This window comes from Anomaloglossus baeobatrachus, chromosome 4 (assembly GCF_048569485.1).
Source record: "Anomaloglossus baeobatrachus isolate aAnoBae1 chromosome 4, aAnoBae1.hap1, whole genome shotgun sequence".
Lineage (NCBI taxonomy): Eukaryota > Metazoa > Chordata > Amphibia > Anura > Aromobatidae > Anomaloglossus > Anomaloglossus baeobatrachus.
Window position 1 is genome coordinate 391,830,021 of NC_134356.1, and position 19,596 is coordinate 391,849,616.

General features: G+C 43.1%; 1 protein-coding gene across 1 annotated transcript in view; it reads left to right on the forward strand.

Annotated features, from left to right (window-relative positions):
• The window catches only part of BEND7 (BEN domain containing 7), a 119,226-nt gene that overhangs the window by 83,996 nt on the left and 15,634 nt on the right, over positions 1-19,596 (forward strand). Inside the window, exons 3-5 of the mRNA XM_075345258.1 lie at positions 5,506-5,793; positions 5,886-6,008; positions 13,178-13,434. Of these exons, the coding sequence (XP_075201373.1) occupies positions 5,506-5,793; positions 5,886-6,008; positions 13,178-13,434 (668 nt within the window). The remainder of the gene's footprint in view (positions 1-5,505; positions 5,794-5,885; positions 6,009-13,177; positions 13,435-19,596) is intronic.

Here is a 19,596-nt window from a genome sequence, read left to right on the forward strand (position 1 = left end):
CAAAAAACAGCAGAGAAATATGCAGCATTTACACTACATGTGAATATGGACTAATTGTCCAAGCAAAGTGGATGAGACGTCCTGAAATCTCCGCCCCTGGTGCGTGGAAAGACGCCGCTGAACTGTGCGGATTTGGTGTTTCTTTCTTTATAAGCTTCAGGATTCACATCAGCAACAAACATGTATCAAATAAGGGGGACAATGTATAAAAAATACCGCAAACACGCAATAATCAGAGAACATTGTTATTGCACTCGTGGCGTGGACACCTGCAGAAAAAATGCAGCATTTACGCTATGTGTGAACACGGCCTCAGTGATCCATTTTTATTACATTTTTTATGGGTTTTAATAAAGAAAAATAATAAATTGCGCCTCTTTTTCCTGCCATTTACCGATCCCCATAAATAATCTGATCGCTGTGTTGTTCAGGTCATTACGATTACAGGGACACCAAATATGTCCATGTTATTTGCTGATTTGGGATGTTTATTATTTTATAAAAAAGTGCAATAAAATTACATTATTCTATTTTTTTTATTATTTTTAGTAACTTTATTAGAAGAAAAAAAATCCTCTTTTCCTCTCCCTCTAGAATACAGAACATAGAGATCCTGCTCTGTACAATGTAGCTGTGTCCTGTGTAATCTGCTGTGTAAGAGGCTGCATTGTAGGTTCATTTATGTGAAATCCTCCCTCTGACATCATCAATCCTAGTGGCTCAACAGCTAGAGCAGCTAGGAAAGCCAGGAGGCTGCTGGACACAAGTTTTGAACGTTGCTGGTTTGAATCCAAGGTGGTGAAGATAAAAAAAAATAAAAAAAATTGTGTTTGTATTTTTTTCCTCATTTCTTTATAGTAGTTTTATGGGAACAAATGAATCTGACTCTTTCACCAACATTGAGATACAGTATTTATCTATCTATTTATCTATCTATCTATCTATCTATCTATCTCTATCCCTCTATCTATCTATGATTCTATCTCTCTATCTATCTATCTATCTATGATTCTATCTATCTATGATTCTATCTCTATCTATCTATTATCTGTCGTGTATCTATATATCCCTCTATCATCCATCCCTCTATCATCCATCCATCCCACTATCATCCATCCCTCCCTCTATCCCTCCCTCTATCTCTCCATTCATCCCTCCATTCATCCCTCCATTCATCCCTCCATTCATCCCTCCATTCATCCACCCATCCCTCCCTCTATCCCTCCATTCATCCCTCCATTCATCCCTCTATCATCCATCCATCCCTCCCTCTATCCCTCCATTCATCCCTCCCTCTATCCCTCCATTCATCCCTCCCTCTATCCCTCCATTCATCCCTCTATCATCCATCCATCCCTCCCTCTATCCCTCCCTCTATCCCTCCATTCATCCCTCTGTCATCCATCCATCCATCCCTCTATCCCTCCATTCATCCCTCTATCATCCATGCATCCATCCCTCCCTCTATCCCTCCATTCATCCCTCCATTCATCCCTCTATCATCCATCCATCCCTCCCTCTATCCCTCCTTTCATCCCTCTATCCCTCCATTCATCCCTCCTTCTATCCCTCCATTCATCCCTCCATTCATCCCTCTATCATCCATCCCTCCCTCTATCCCTCCATTCATCCCTCTATCATCCATCCATCCCTCCCTCTATCCCTCCTTTCATCCCTCTATCCCTCCATTCATCCCTCTATCATCCATCCATCCCTCCCTCTATCCCTCCATTCATCCCTCCATTCATCCCTCTATCATCCATCCATCCCTGCCTCTATCCCTCCATTCATCCCTCCCTCTATCCCTCCATTCATCCCTCTATCATCCATCCATCCCTCCCTCTATCCCTCCATTCATCCCTCTATCATCCATCCATCCATCCCTCTATCCCTCCATTCATCCCTCTATCATCCATGCATCCATCCCTCCCTCTATCCCTCCATTCATCCCTCCATTCATCCCTCTATCATCCATCCATCCCTCTATCCCTCCTTTCATCCCTCTATCCCTCCATTCATCCCTCCTTCTATCCCTCCATTCATCCCTCTATCATCCATCCATCCCTCTATCCCTCCATTCATCCCTCTATCATCCTTCCCTCCCTCTATCCCTCCATTCATCCCTCTATCATCCATCCATCCCTCCCTCTATCCCTCCTTTCATCCCTCTATCCCTCCATTCATCCCTCCATTCATCCCTCTATTCATCCCTCTATCATCCATCCATTCCTCCCTCTATCCCTCCTTTCATCCCTCTATCCCTCCATTCATCCCTCTATCATCCATCCATCCCTCCCTCTATCCCTCCTTTCATCCCTCTATCCCTCCATTCATCCCTCTATAATCCATCCATCCCTCCCTCTATCCCTCCTTTCATCCCTCTATCCCTCCATTCATCCCTCCTTCTATCCCTCCATTCATCCCTCTATTCATCCCTCTATCATCCATCCATCCCTCCCTCTATCCCTCCTGTCATCCCTCTATCCCTCCGTTCATCCCTCTATCATCCATCCATCCATCCCTCCCTCTATCCCTCCTTTCATCCCTCTATCCCTCCATTCATCCCTCTATAATCCATCCATCCCTCCCTCTATCCCTCCTTTCATCCCTCTATCCCTCCATTCATCCCTCTATCATCCATGCATCCATCCCTCCCTCTATCCCTCCCTCCATTCATCCCTCTATCATCCATCCATCCCTCCCTCTATCCCTCCTTTCATCCCTCTATCCCTCCATTCATCCCTCCTTCTATCCCTCCATTCATCCCTCTATTCATCCCTCTATCATCCATCCATCCCTCCCTCTATCCCTCCTTTCATTCCTCTATCCCTCCATTCATCCCTCTATCATCTATCCATCCCTCCCTCTATCCCTCCTTTCATCCCTATATCCCTCCATTCATCCCTCTATAATCCATCCATCCCTCCCTCTATCCCTCCTTTCATCCCTCTATCCCTCCATTCATCCCTCCTTCTATCCCTCCATTCATCCCTCTATTCATCCCTCTATCATCCATCCATCCCTCCCTCTATCCCTCCTTTCATCCCTCTATCCCTCCATTCATCCCTCTATCATCCATCCATCCCTCCCTCTATCCCTCCTTTCATCCCTCTATCCCTCCATTCATCCCTCTATAATCCATCCATCCCTCCCTCTATCCCTCCTTTCATCCCTCTATCCCTCCATTCATCCCTCCTTCTATCCCTCCATTCATCCCTCTATTCATCCCTTTATCATGCATCCATCCCTCCCTCTATCCCTCCTTTCATCCCTCTATCCCTCCATTCATCCCTCTATCATCCATCCATCCATCCCTCCCTCTATCCCTACTTTCATCCCTCTATCCCTCCATTCATCCCTCTATAATCCATCCATCCCTCCCTCTATCCCTCCTTTCATCCCTCTATCCCTCCATACATCCCTCTATCATCCATGCATCCATCCCTCCCTCTATCCCTCCCTCCATTCATCCCTCTATCATCCATCCATCCCTCCCTCTATCCCTCCTTTCATCCCTCTATCCCTCCATTCATCCCTCCTTCTATCCCTCCATTCATCCCTCTATTCATCCCTCTATCATCCATCCATCCCTCCCTCTATCCCTCCTTTCATTCCTCTATCCCTCCATTCATCCCTCTATCATCCATCCATCCCTCCCTCTATCCCTCCTTTCATCCCTCTATCCCTCCATTCATCCCTCTATAATCCATCCATCCCTCCCTCTATCCCTCCTTTCATCCCTCTATCCCTCCATTCATCCCTCCTTCTATCCCTCCATTCATCCCTCTATTCATCCCTCTATCATCCATCCATCCCTCCCTCTATCCCTCCTGTCATCCCTCTATCCCTCCGTTCATCCCTCTATCATCCATCCATCCATCCCTCCCTCTATCCCTCCTTTCATCCCTCTATCCCTCCATTCATCCCTCTATAATCCATCCATCCCTCCCTCTATCCCTCCTTTCATCCCTCTATCCCTCCATTCATCCCTCTATCATCCATGCATCCATCCCTCCCTCTATCCCTCCCTCCATTCATCCCTCTATCATCCATCCATCCCTCCCTCTATCCCTCCTTTCATCCCTCTATCCCTCCATTCATCCCTCCTTCTATCCCTCCATTCATCCCTCTATTCATTCCTCTATCATCCATCCATCCCTCCCTCTATCCCTCCTTTCATTCCTCTATCCCTCCATTCATCCCTCTATCATCTATCCATCCCTCCCTCTATCCCTCCTTTCATCCCTATATCCCTCCATTCATCCCTCTATAATCCATCCATCCCTCCCTCTATCCCTCCTTTCATCCCTCTATCCCTCCATTCATCCCTCCTTCTATCCCTCCATTCATCCCTCTATTCATCCCTCTATCATCCATCCATCCCTCCCTCTATCCCTCCTTTCATCCCTCTATCCCTCCATTCATCCCTCTATCATCCATCCATCCCTCCCTCTATCCCTCCTTTCATCCCTCTATCCCTCCATTCATCCCTCTATAATCCATCCATCCCTCCCTCTATCCCTCCTTTCATCCCTCTATCCCTCCATTCATCCCTCCTTCTATCCCTCCATTCATCCCTCTATTCATCCCTTTATCATCCATCCATCCCTCCCTCTATCCCTCCTTTCATCCCTCTATCCCTCCATTCATCCCTCTATCATCCATCCATCCATCCCTCCCTCTATCCCTACTTTCATCCCTCTATCCCTCCATTCATCCCTCTATAATCCATCCATCCCTCCCTCTATCCCTCCTTTCATCCCTCTATCCCTCCATACATCCCTCTATCATCCATGCATCCATCCCTCCCTCTATCCCTCCCTCCATTCATCCCTCTATCATCCATCCATCCCTCCCTCTATCCCTCCTTTCATCCCTCTATCCCTCCATTCATCCCTCCTTCTATCCCTCCATTCATCCCTCTATTCATCCCTCTATCATCCATCCATCCCTCCCTCTATCCCTCCTTTCATTCCTCTATCCCTCCATTCATCCCTCTATCATCCATCCATCCCTCCCTCTATCCCTCCTTTCATCCCTCTATCCCTCCATTCATCCCTCTATAATCCATCTATCCCTCCTTTCATCCCTCTATCCCTCCATTCATCCCTCTATCATCCATGCATCCCTCCATTCATCCCTCCATTCATCCATCCCTCCATCCCTCCTTGCAGCTGAATAATCTGCTTTTGGTGTCTCACCTGCAGTATAGAGGTCAAGATAACAAAATCTTCCTATTGCTTTCAATAGAGGCAGTAGCTCAGTGGTTAGAGCTGCTGCCTTTGAAACAATGAACTCACAGCTCCACGAGTTCGAGTCCCGGCCGCCCCGAAAATCCAGAGCCGATGATAATTTAATTTAATTTATTCACTTCACAGGGGAGGAGCCGGGACATCAGCTGTGAGCCGCGGGAGTGCGGGACAGCCCTGATAAATCGTGCAAGTCCCGCAGAATCCGGGACGGTTGGGAGGTATGCAATTATCATTCTTTCTTGTGTATACACAGGAGATGAAGGTATGGAGATAAAAAAGCAGATCACTGGCATGAGAAGACTATTAAATGACAGCACTGGACGTGTTTACCAGCGTGTTGGCAAGGAAGGGGAGAAACTCAAAGAAGGTGTGCATGATCTGGATATGAGTTGGACTGATAGTCTGAGCACTTCATGTGATCCCATTCACTCAACCCAGGCTCCCTGGAACAATGTGCCAATCCAAAGTAGCGAGCTTTCAGGACAATATGGGACCCGTTCTAAGACTGTGCAGAATCAGCAAAAAACTCCTGGAACTAATGGTATAGTAATGGGAAAATGGATGCAAATTTAATATATGCATATATATCATATCTTGACTTCTTTTTGTTATGAATAACCTTTTATCCATCAGGTGAATTACGAATGGTGAATTCAGTATCAGAATCAAAGTGCTGTACATGTAACTGCCAACCCACTCTTCAGGCCATCCTTCAAGAACTAAAGGCAATGCGGAAGTTCATACAAGTACAGGCAGGTAGTGTATTTTATACCAGTTACAAACAGCAATTATTGGTTAATACCAATACTTTATAAATTGTTATGCAGCTGATATAAGAGGCAAATTTTCTTTTTATATTTATGAAATGTCAATTCCATATGACATGCTTATTTCTAGCAGAAGCTACTTTCCCTACAGTGGTTGATAATCTAGAACAAATCACTGTTATTACATAAGACAACACAAAAAAAATATAAAATATTGCCTGTTATATAATCATTATGCTTTCATTACATCACAATATGTTAATCAATCAGTGTAATATTGCAGCATCATTTAGGAAAATATTATTATTATTTTTGTGTTATAAGTTGTTCATGAAGCGTATCTGCAGATAAAGAGGATCTTTCACCATGTGATCATCTTAAATTGGCCACATCATGGAATAGTGGTTGCAGAGCTGAGTAATAGGTAGCGCTTATTTTTTATAAGAGATATTAGCTTGTAAAGATTAAATTCTAATTTCCCCTTCAACGAAGGGCACGTTTGCAAAAACTTGTCTCTAGGGGTGATTAATTTTTTCCCTTCATGAACTTGACCAATCATAAACAGGAGACGTCATGCTTGAGAAAATAAGATGATGCCCCAGAGAATTTCAGACCAAGCTCTGCTCTGTTTTCACTGCTGGTATCTACTGTGATTACTAGTGGGGTGGGGGAGTAGAGCAGAGCTGTGCGTCATTACAAACACTTCTTAAAGCAGTCATCTCAAGCGAGTCAGTATGGAAGGAAGGGGAATGACAGTGGAAGAAGGACTGACAGTGCTGTGAGAGGAGAGCTGCAAGAGGTGTTTGTAATGACATAGAACTCATCTTTCCACCTCCTGTACAGTAGTCGGTGACAGATCTTTGTAACCTGGGTAGCCACATGAGTTTTTTCATATTATACAAAGAAGGCTAGGTCTGACATTCTCTAAGGGCATGTTTTTTCTCCTGCGTGACACCTCCTGCTTTATGATGGAACAATGTAAAGCAGGGGAAAAAGTCAACGCCTCAGAGAAAAATCCCTGCTAGCGCTCCCCCTTGGTCTTACCAAAAATTAGCATGTAAACGTTACAAACTAATATCTCCACAATGGAGATATAGATTTATTTATTATTTATTTAGATGATACATTTTGTTCAGCTCTTCAGCCATTATTCCGTGATCTGGCTAGTCCAACATAAGGAAAAGTAGACTACAGAAGAAAAATTGTCCTCAGTAGACTACATAAAAATAGTGAAAAGACAAGTCACCTCAATAGTGCTGCAATTTGCATACAGCCATCTAAATAGTCCAGTAGTATGCAAATTTCTCCAGACACATGCTGATATCCAAGGCAGAATTCGGAGAACCAGACTCATGGGGAATAAACTTCATGTTAAGTGAAAAATGTGCTCTTCTAACAGATCTTTTCAAACCATAGCATCATTTTGCAGAGTGATTTTACTGCAGCGACTTTGTGTATGAAGCATTGTTCATAACGTTAAACTACACTGCAACTAAAGTACTCACTGAAAAACAAATTGGTGAAAACCTTATGAAAATCAGACATGTATTCTAGTAGTTCAACCTAGTAAGGATATGATCAGATGGTGTGTATGGTGCGTCAACAAGCCACATTATTAACAAACATATAGGTGTTTTCATTGCAAGCATGTCTGTGATGATAATAACATGTTAAAGAATAGATAGTCACAATCTACTTTTATTCCACTTGCACAAGTGGAGTATTTGGTGAGTTTTTTCCCTCAGTATCTGTAAGCCAAAATAGGAGTGGAAAAATCAGAGAATTATAATAGAAACACGTCCCCACTTCTACATTTGTTACCCACTCTTGGTTTTGGCTTTACAAATACTGAGGTAAAAAAAGCTCACTAAATACTCAACGTGTGCACATGGCTGTCAAAGAGATTTCTCAGCACAGTAAATTTCCATTTTGAGAGCTGATCAGCGCCGATGACGCCTCGTCCCCTACATATTAGCCAGGACGCAAGCAGAATTGGCAGGTATTGTGCACCTAAAGCGGGCTTTACACGCTACAATATGTCTTACGATATGTCGGCGGGGTCACGTCATAAGTGACGCACATCCGGCATCGTAAGTTATATTGTATCATGTGACAGCTACATGCGATTGCGATTGAACGTTAAAACGTTCATCGCATGCACGTCGTTCAATTGCTAAAAATTGAACGTGAGGTTGTTCAATGTTCCCGAGGTAGCACACATCGCAGTGTTTGACACTCCGGGAACGATGAACAGATCTCACCTGCGCCCCGCGGCTCCCGCCGGCAATGCGTAAGGAAGGAGGTGGGCAGGATGTTTACGTCCCGCTCATCTCCGCCCCTCCGCTTCTATTGGCTGGCTGCCGCGTGACGTCGCTGTGACGCCGAACGTCCCTCCCACTCCAGGAAGTGGACGTTCGCCACCCACATCGAGGTCGTATGGAAGGGTAAGTACGTGTGACAGCAAATAATCGTTTGTGCAACACGTTCAACAAATTGAACGTGCCGCACATACGATGGGGGTGGGTACGATCGCATACGATATCATATGCTTAATCGTAACGTGTAAAGCAGGCTTTAGCCTCAGAATGTGCACGTGTACCGGCACATATGTGGAGACACAATATCATCAGCACTACTTAACTCCTGATGTGACAGTAGCTTAGCGGCTACTGTGAAAATCATATATCTAAACTCTTTAAAAAGAACAAACATTTTTAATAAAAATAGGATTAAAACTGTAGGTCACTCATAAATCTTTTCCTTTACATGTGTATATGTTCTTTCTGACATTTAAAAAGTGTGTAAGTAAAATATAGCTAGATAGATATAAAAGCTAAGGCCCGACAATGAAAGATAACAAGACTATAAAGTATATAGACACACATGGACAACATTTTTGGTACCCTTCGGGTAAAGTAAGAATGGTCACTGAGGTTACTTGAAAATGACAAAAGTAATTTTCAATTTAAACTTACTGAATATGAAATAATAAAAATCTAACGTGGCTTTTGAATTGTTGTTCAACAAAAAAAGAAAACAGATTAGTGAAAATGGTCTGGGGAAAATGACTAACCTTATCTTAATATTGTGTTACACAAACTTTTGGGGCAATCACTCAAAGAAGCGATTTTTGTAAGTCATTCTGCAACTGTCCACAGGTATTTTGGGCTACTCCACATGAGTAAACTGCTCCTTGTGTCTCAGGTATGACGGTGCCTTCTCCAGACGTCATGTTTCAGCTCTTTCCAGAGATGTTCAATGGGATTTAGATCAGGGCTCTTGGAATCTCTCATATTGGAGGACCCATGACCTGCGAGTCAGACCAAGTTTCTGAGACTAGGCAAGACATTTGGCTCCAGAATGACTTTCTAGTGTTGAGATTTCATTGTACACTGCACAGTTTCCAGATACATTAAAACAGCCCTAAAACTTACATAACTGAGTCTCCTCCATGGTTCACAGTAGGGCCCATAGACCTTAAACTTGTGCATAATATGTGCAACTGTAAGAACAACAACATCAAGCTGTTTGGAAATAATGCTATAGCCTTTATCTTTAACATGTTTGTCTATAATTTTCTTTTGTATCTCCTGGGGCAACTCTCTCCTTTGCTTTCTTTGATCCATGTTCAGTGTCGTACACACCATGATGCTAAACAGCACAGTAACTACTTTTCAGCTTTTAAATAGACAGACTGACTGATTACAAGTTTGTCACAGGATACCTACATGTCAATATGGTCAAATTATTTTCAGTCTTTTGTAGGGTACCATCATTTCTATTCAGGCCCTTCATTAGTTTTTTTGGGGTTTTTTTTTCTTTTGTTTTGTTTTTTTCAGTGAACCATAATTCAAAAGCAGTGTCTGATTTTCTTTGATATTCAGTAAATTTAAATTGAAAATTACTTTTTCCAGTATCAAGTTATTCCAATGACCTTTGTGTGTTTTTCTTACTTTACCAATAATTTTGTCCATGTGTGTATTGAGCTGATTGCATCAAGTACCCAAGATTACTATATTGCTGGTATGAAAAATCTCAAGATCCTTCTGCCTTTGGTGTTGTGGCTACATTTTAATAAATGTTCTCCGGGATATCTGGGGCAATAAATTCCAGAACTGCTGAAAGTGGCACGGACCCAGTAGTCATTATCACAGGAGACATCATACTATGTTATACAGTAATCTCCAGCTTCTTTCTGAAAAGCTGATTACTTTTTTAGTCCATTGCGTAATAAATTATTTTCTCAGCATAAGATCAATAATGTAGAAAATCTAGAAAACACAGAGAAAGCTTTTTCCAATAAATAACCCGTGGAGCATGATGTGCACTGACTTCATTAAATGCATGAAATTTGTTTCCTTCATATAGTAAAGCTGAGATTCCAGTAAACTCATTTGCAGTAAAGTCAAATTTCTTAAGCGCTTCAGAAAGCTAAGTAATGGAAATCAGGTATCCTGGTATTAAGTATTCCATACGTTTGATCACATAAAGAAGAGCTCCACAATTCATTAAAGGGGTTGTCCAATTAATGATATTCATGATCTATCCTAAGCATAGGTCTTCAGATCAGTGGAGGCACCCACACCGATCAGCTGTTATCAGCTCCTCTGCCAGATGGATATAAATGGAGCCAGAGTAGCTGATTGGAAAGGGGCCGTGTTTTAGACCCCAGCCGATCTCACATTGATAACCTATCCTGGTGATGGGTCATCAATTTCATAAGGCCAGATGACCCCTTTAAGGTCCATTGCCTCTGTATAGGCTACTCGTTTCACTGAGCCCCAGAATGGAGCAGAGACTATTATAGTAGAGGAGGACAAGTACGCTGTTATGGATGCTTCTGTCACTTTGTAACATTAGTAGCCATGTACAGTTGGTTCCAGTAGTATTTGGACAGTGACACAAATTCCACCATTTAGCCTCTATACTACGGTTTTGAAACAAAGCTGTCAAGATGTGTTTAAAGTGTAGACTTTCAGTTTTAATTCTTGGTGCTTTACAAGATTTTCCTAATCACCATGTTTTACAGCCATTTTACATGGTCCCTCTAGTTTTCAGGAAATCACACAAAAGATAAAATGTTTCTATCACTTGGTTTTATGACTAAACAGCTTTATTCTATCAATTTATTTGATAGCTATTAAAAATAAGCGAAAAACACCCAATCAGTCCTCTGTGGCAGCCAGGCCAGGTCAGTGGTCACTTCTGCTCTGGTGGTCCTCTGACTGGCATCCTGGGAGACTCTGCAGCTTACGTAGCCCCCATGACATTGCATGAGGCCTAGTGAGTAGCAGAGGAGCCCATGATGCCGGCAGAGAATGGCCAGCACAGATGTGAACACTGGGCCATGTCTGGCTACCACAGAGTACCGAACTTGATACGAAACCAAGGTAGCTTGAATCTTTTAGCTCATCCTTAGTAGTTATTTCTATTAAACATAAATATTTCAGGGACACATTAGAGGATTCAAGAAAGTGACAATGTCTGAGAACAGGTGTGGAATATGATAGCGGTAGGCTAGCATAATAAAATCAATAAGTGCTCGCTTGGAACTGACCTGTTCATTTACAATTACATTTATTAGACACTGCAGTAGTCTGTGTCATATCAAGAACTGTGAGAAGAGTGACAATATACCTGCTGTATTGCATCTAGATGTCCAATTAAAGAATACAGATTTTATTAACCCTCTAATCAACAATCCCAAACACCATACTACATTATGCAGGTCCCGATTTGATGCACTGATGAAAGTGTACACCTAGATGTGTCATTTTGTTTGTTTTGCGCTTAAAGGGAACCTGTCAGGTGCAATATGCACCCAGAACCACGAGCAGTTCTGGGTACATATTGCTAATCCCTGCCTAACCGTCTCTGTATACACTAGCATAGATGAAGAGATCTTTAGAAAAGTATTACTAAAGATCTTTCATTGTATGCTAATGAGCGAGGGGACTAGTCCCCTGGGCGTTAGTTCCCCTGGCTAGTTGGCCCCATTAGCATGATAGTACTCCCCTGTGGGTGTGCTAACATGCTAATGAATGCGCAGTGTCAGAGGATGATCTCACTCCCCTCTCCTCTACCATTGCTGCACCACACTGGATTTCAGCTCAGTGCGCATTACCCTGGAGTTTCAGTCATGCACACTACTTCAGTTTGAAGCCAGGATGGGTACACCCGGCTTAATAGTGTGCACATGACCGGAGCTCTGGGGTCATGTGCACTGAGCCGGAATCCAGTGTCGGGCGGCAATGGCAGTGCACCCAGAACTGCTCGTGAAAGGTTCACTTTAAGAGGGCTATTAAAGGGATCCTGTCACCAGTGTTTTGCTTTTTTCCTTGCACATATTTTTTTTTGATGTGACGGTTTTGAAATCACTTTTTTTAATATGAGAAGAACAGTGATGAACCAAATTACTTTACATGTGTATAGCTCACTAAGGGTCATCTGGGCGGGGCTGGAGAGATTAGGAGTCAGGGTGTCCTGGCTGTTCTCACATCCACTTACACTTGTGCATTCATATTGCCTGGGAACACTGAAGTCACACTGATAGTGTTACGTGTAGACAAGCCTTTTAACAGCATAGTCTCATGTTACTTAGCTGTTTAGCACTGATGGTAAGGAAAGGATTAGGAGCTTTGGGAGGACATACCTTTCTTTATCTCTTTCTAGTTCATTTAGCTTGAAACAGATTTAATACAGGTATTTGCTGGCATATAGAAACTTAATTAGGTACTCCTTCACCCGGGGCAAAAATTCCATTTGCTGCCCTAGCTTTGTATCCAAATACCCTGACCAAGGCAGGGCAGGCGTACCTCCTCGCAGCCATCCCCCAGCCACCCCCAGCTGGAGTACAGCTCAATATACAGTATACATTCTCACATGAAATTAAAAGTGTTGTCTCAGCATTTTTAGCCCAACCAGAAATAAAGAATTCATAGATTGTGTAAGAATCGTACATTTTATTGAATTGCCATGATAGTTCCTGGTGGCTTAATAATGGTAAATGGAAACCAGATTTTACTAAATGGGCACGGCTTTTTAGGAAGCAGAAGAAAACTGATGTGTTATAACATGTATCCATTTTTGCTTTTATCAGTATCATTACAGCTAAAAGTGCCATAGCCTTCATTTTCAAATCAATTTATTTTTATATAGTTGCACAAACCCGGCAGCAGACGGCCCAGTCATGCCTGTGCTCCCAGAAGACCGTTCTCGCAAGAAAAAGAATCATGAAGAAAAAAGTGCTGCCAAAGACTACACTGGTGACCTCGGTACACAGCGCGAGTGTGAGGGAACACAAGCCGCTGCTTCTTCCAGACAGGTCCTCCAGTCTGTCACAAGCAGAGCCCATCAAGAAAGAGGACGATCACGTGCCAGCATTCGGCATTGTTGTCAACTCGTCATCCTCTGATGTAAGTTGCCATACAAAGGTTAATTAGTTGTGTTGGCCTCAAGCAGTGTAATGAGTTTCATATGACTTCTCATTACAGGAAAGCTAAAGACATTAGCATTTGTCCTTTCCAGTCTGATTTTTTATTGTACTGTGAAGTGTGTTGTCTCTGCAGATGCTGCATTAGGCAGACATTCATTTATAACAAGCCACTTACAGTCATGATACAAAACTAGCAGGAGGTTTTTTCTAATGCCATTATGCTCCAAATTTGTTACACCAGATAATTTTATGGTAAAAGGAGTATTGTAACTAAACTAAAACTAGTTATGAGTACACCTTTAGGATACTTAATACTATGGTGCTGTGTATGGTGTATTATGGTATATGAAACAATTAGTTAGAACTTATACATTTATCATTCATATTTTTAAGAAAAAAAACTTTTTCTTTTATTTTATGCATGTTGTCTTGACTCCAGCACACCTGAGCTGACCCTAAAGAGGATCTGAACCTTTCCTATTTGATTTGTTTTAATATAGTACTTCCACTACATCCTTACTTCAATCCCTCTATTGTAACATTCCTCTGTTATGCCTCCAGGAAATCTTTGACTAAATTAACTGATTGTTAATGATTTTCTTATTGACGGGGTTTACCTCTTTTTAGCATTGATTGGTCAATAATAAGGCTCATCCATATGACCGTATTTTCGGTCAGAGTGCTTTTTGTCAAAACATCAGATCGCACTTGGACCAATGTTATTCAATGAAGCAGTGTACTTGCCAGATTTTGTATCCTTGGACCAAGTGGTTGGAGGAAAAAAATATTACTGCATGCCCGATTTGCCACCAAGAATCACATGGCACTCAGCCATTCAGGTCTATAGGTCAGTGAAAAAAAATCAGACTGCACTCAGATGACATCCGAGTGTGGACCGATTTTCATGGACTAACAGCATTGAGAAGATGATGAAACTTTTTTTTTATTCTCCATCTCCGAAAAAACAGATCCCACTCTGATCAAAGTCTGTTTAGTATAATTGGACTATTTTTTTCGGATGGAGAAAATACGGTCAGGTGAACCCAGTCTGACGCTGGTTTCACACAGCCGTCATCAGGGTTTTGAGTTTGGGTCAGTAAAACTGTGGTTGGACATTGCTGTCTGAACTTGAACCATGAATGTCGGTCATGTGAAACCAGCCTAAGTGTATGTTTCTCTACTTTTTGCTGTAAAAAAAATAAATAAATAAGTAAAGCATAAGTTTGATACTAGTGCTATTTTAATCTCCACTTTTAATTTTCATGTTGCTTTTAAGTGTTTTTGTTAACACTGATGACATGGAGGCCCATGACACTGCTATTAACATGATAAGGACTGTGAGGTTTCTGTAATTTACAGGGCAAAAATCAAATACACGAAACACAAACCATTACAGAAGCCCTTACTGCCAATGTGAGCGAAGGCTTAAAGATTTCAAAGATCCTTGTGAAAATCGAAAAACCTCCAAAATGCTTGTAATATTTAGAATTAGTTCATATTTCACCATTTATATAGCCAGAACATTTTCTTATGTAGGTAAATATAGCCCTTATGTTTGTTGGTTTTTTTTCTTGGTGTTGGGCATTCCATTGTCTTCACAAACCACACGTCCCAGCACCTCACCATTCCTCCGCCGTGTTATCAGAGTCTGTACATCACTGGCTTCTTTACCCTTTAAAGGCCCCGTCACACTAAGCAACATCGCTAGCAACATCGCTGCTAACGAACAACTTTTGTGACGTTGCTAGCGATGTTGCTGTGTGTGACATCCAGCAACAACCCGGCCCCTGCTGTGAGGTCGTTGGTTGTTGCTGAATGTCCTGGGCCATTTTTTAGTTGTTGCTGTCCTGCTGTGAAGCACAGATCGCTGTGTGTGACAGCGACAGAGCAACAACTAAATGTGCAGGCAGCAGGAGCCGGCTTCTGCGGACACTGGTAAGCCCTGTCCTTGGTTACCCGATATTTACCTTTGTTACCAGCCTCCGCCGCTCTCACTGTCAGTGCCGGCTCCTACTCTGTGCACATGTAGCTGCAGGACACATCGGGTTAATTAACCCGATGTGTGCTGTAGCTAGGAGAGCAGGGAGCCAGCGCTAAGCAGTGTGCGCTGCTCCCTGCTCTGTGCACATTTAGCTGCAGCACACATCGGGTAATTAACCCCATGTGTACTGTAACTAGGAGAGCAAGGAGCAAGCGCTAAGCGGTTTGCGCTGCTCCCTGCTCTGTGCAGCTGCACCCTGTACTCTATACCCTATATATGTACCCTGTGCAGCTGCATCCGGTGTGCGCTGCTCCCTGCTCTGTGCACATTTAGCTGCAGTACACATCGGGTAATTAACCCAATGTGTGCTGTAACTAGGAGAGCAGGGAGCCAGCGCTCAGTGTGTGCTGCTCCCTGCTCTCTGCACGTGTAGCTGCGTGCGCTGGTAACCAAGATAAATATCAGGTTGGTTACCCGATATTTACCTTAGTTACCAAGCGCAGCATCTTCCACACGGCGCTGGGGGCTGGTCACTGGTTGCTGGTGAGCTCACCAGCAACCCGTGTAGCGACGCTCCAGCGATCCCTGCCAGGTCAGGTTGCTGGTGGGATCGCTGGAGCGTCGCAGTGTGACATCTCACCAGCAACCTCCTAGCAACTTACCAGCGATCCCTATCGTTGTTGGAATCGCTGGTAAGTTGTTTAGTGTGACTGGACCTTAAGGCCCAGTCACACACAACGACTTACCAGCGATCCCGAAAACAATGCGACCTGATAGGGATCGCAGGTAAGTCGCTGGGAGGTCGCAGGTGAGATGTCACACAGTCAGATCTTACCAGCGATGCAGGAACAATACAGGTCGCAGTAGCGACCTGTATAACGATCTCAGCAGTCACTGTGACCCTGTCACACAGTGTCAAACACAGCGATGTGTGCTGCCCGGCAGGACATCGCCTTTGAAGAAAATGGCCTGGACCATTCTGCAACGACCAGAGATCTCACAGCAGGGGCCTGATCGCTGGTAGGTGTCACACATAACAAGATCGCTAACGGGATCGCTACTGCGTCACAGAAACCGTGCCTCAGCTGCCATCTCGCTAGCGATCTCGTTATGTGTGACGGTACCTTTACTGCATGTTATCTTTAATGACCTGCAACCTTCCGCTCCTATCTGAGATTGTGGGTCAAAAACATTGTCTCCCCTGTTCACATATCTGCTGGTTGCCACTTCTGTCCACTTTTGAAAGTTTCCAGAGAAGTAACCTTCCTTGCTCCCAGCTGCAGACCCATATATATATTTATAGATAAGTATTTTTCTGTGTGTGTATACATACTTATGTAACAATCCATTAACAGATCGGTTCTCCATATACTCCAATGTTAAAAAAACGCATCCGGCAGACATGTCAGTTTTTTTCTGGCATCACTGATGTCCCACGGACCATACTATGGTGTGATCCGTGAAACACGTACTAGAAAAACACAGACATTGAAAATAAAATGATTTTTATACTCCCCTTCTCCAGCGACGCCGTCTCCGGCCTCAGCTAGCTGCTGCTTCCGAGCCAACTCGTTATGGTCATGCATATGACTTTATGCACGACACCGCGAGCCGGAATTAGCTGCAGCGGCGGCCGGAAACACTGCAGAGCCAAAGAGTTTAGCACCACGGACAGCAGGAGCGGGGACAGGTGAGTTTATCGCCATGTGCAATCATGGATGACGGATCATGTATCACGGATAGCACATGGACAACCCACGTGTGCCGTGAATCACGGCACATGGAGGGACAGATACGTTTTTAACACGTCAGTGAAAAACGTCTGTGTTTTTCACTGACATGTGAAACAGACCTAACCCAGTATGCTGGGATAGGCTGCAGTGTAAATATTTGCTATTTATTAGATTCCCTGTATATTACTTTTTATATTACTTTATCAGTAAGATCAACCCTCCCCACCCCCAAGCTACTTATACAGTATATCAAAAAAGTGAGTACACCCCTCAAATTATTGTAAATATTTTATTTTATATTTTCATGAGAGAACACAGAAAATATGACACTGTGATACAATGTAAAGTAGTCAGTATACAGCTTGTATAAGGGTATGTGTGCATACTGAGTATTTGGTGCAGAAATTTTCCACACCAAATCTGCATCTTCTAGCAGAAAAACATTTTTTTGGTGCATTTTTTGGTGTGTGTGTTTTTTGACATGCGTTTTTCATAATGAAGTAGGTGAATGAGTGGGTGAAATAGGTGAAAGAGCTGAAAAACGCACCAACAAATGACATGCTGCTTTCTGCAACTAAATCGCAAGCAAAAAATAAGCAACATGCACACAGCACTCCAGAACTGTCCTTGACTTCTGTGACAACACTCCACCAAAAAACACATAAAAAAAACTCTATGTGCATGCATGGCCTAACAGTGTAATTTTGTGTGCCCTCTAAATAACTGAACACACAGCCATTAATGTCTAAACTGCTGGCAACAGAAGTGAGTACACCCCTAAGTGAAAATAGCCAAATTGTGCCCAGTTAACCATTTTCCCTCCCCGCTGTCATGTTTCTCATTAGTGTTACAAGTAGAGATGAGTGGACCTGTGGAAGATCGGGGTCAGCCGGCTTTAGATAAAGTTCGGTTTGGGAACCGGACTTGACCTGAACCCCCAATGGAAGTCACTAATTGGGCAGTTCGGCTCTCCGCCCACATACAGCCAGCCATAAACAGAACACTTCTAGGAGAGAGTGTGCATGGTTTTTCCTTTTCTTTTTGTTTGGTGAACACTATATCTGTTCATGCTGTTGTTACCCCCCCAGTGCTAGCCATTCAAACACTGCAAGTGGCTCACACTGGACCGAGCACTGAGCGTACCGGAGCACAGCGATGTTCACTCGAGTGGTTTGCATACGAACTCCAAACTCTGGGGTTTTTTTTGTAAAGTCTTGTAAGTTCTTTACAAACACCGAACCTCGGGTTTAGTCATCTCTAGGTGTCAAGTGTGACTGTAACACGACAGGTTCCACTGAGAACAGGCCTCACTTAGGGGTGTACTCTCTTTTGTTGCTGGCAGTTTTGACATTGACTGTGTGTTGTTATTTAGAGAGCACACCAAATTTGCACTGTTTTACAAGCTGTACACTGACTACTTTACATTGTATCAAAGTGTCATTTCTTCAGTGTTGTCCCATGAAAACACATAAAATATTTACATATTCCCTCTGAGATGGCAGCCATGCAGACCAATTTGATGCAGTATGGTCTGAGAACTGACAGGCTGACCTCCCCACCTGTTAACCTCTGCAGCAATGATGGCAGCACTCATACATTTTCAGAATTAAAGCAAAATCAGCATCAGTTAGAAGATATAAAGGTATCGATGGATTTAACTTTATAAGACCTGCATGTCCATATACAATATTAGGTTTTGGGGGGTTGATCTTACCCCTTATTCCCTTTAAATGTGTTTATAATACAAATGAATTAAACCTGCTAATATTAACCCCTTAACGACTGCGGGTAGTAAAGTTACGTCCTAGCGGTCATAGTGTTAATCCCCCCGGCTGCCGCGGACAGTCGGGGGGGGGGGATCCACGCACATGTTAGCTGATTTATACAGCTGACATGTGTGCCTACCAGGTACGAGCAGATCCGCGATCTGCCTGTACCTGTTAACCCCTTAAATGCCGCTGTGAAATTGTCAACTGTCACATATTATAATAGCGAAAGAGGTATTCCATTACTCACTGTCCGACACCGGATGTAACGTGATGTGATCACGTGGATCCGATGGTTGTCATGGTAGCACAGGGTCATGTGATGACTCCTGTAGCTCAGATGACTCACTTCCTATCTCACACAGCCGAGAGCTGTGGGAAATAGGAGATGAGCATATCTGGCATTCACAGCTGTGTAGCTGTGATCAGCAGATATGGAAGAGCGATCAGACTGCTGATTCTTATAGTCCCCTAGGGGAACAAGTAAAATTAAAAAAATAAAACAATTTGAAAAATTAAAAAAAAATTAAAAAAAATCTAAAAGTTCAAATCACCCTTTTGCCCCATTTGAAAATTAAAGTGTTAAAAAAATAAAAAAATATACACACATTTGGTATCGCCGCATTCAGAAATGCCCGATCTATCAAAATATAAAATCAATT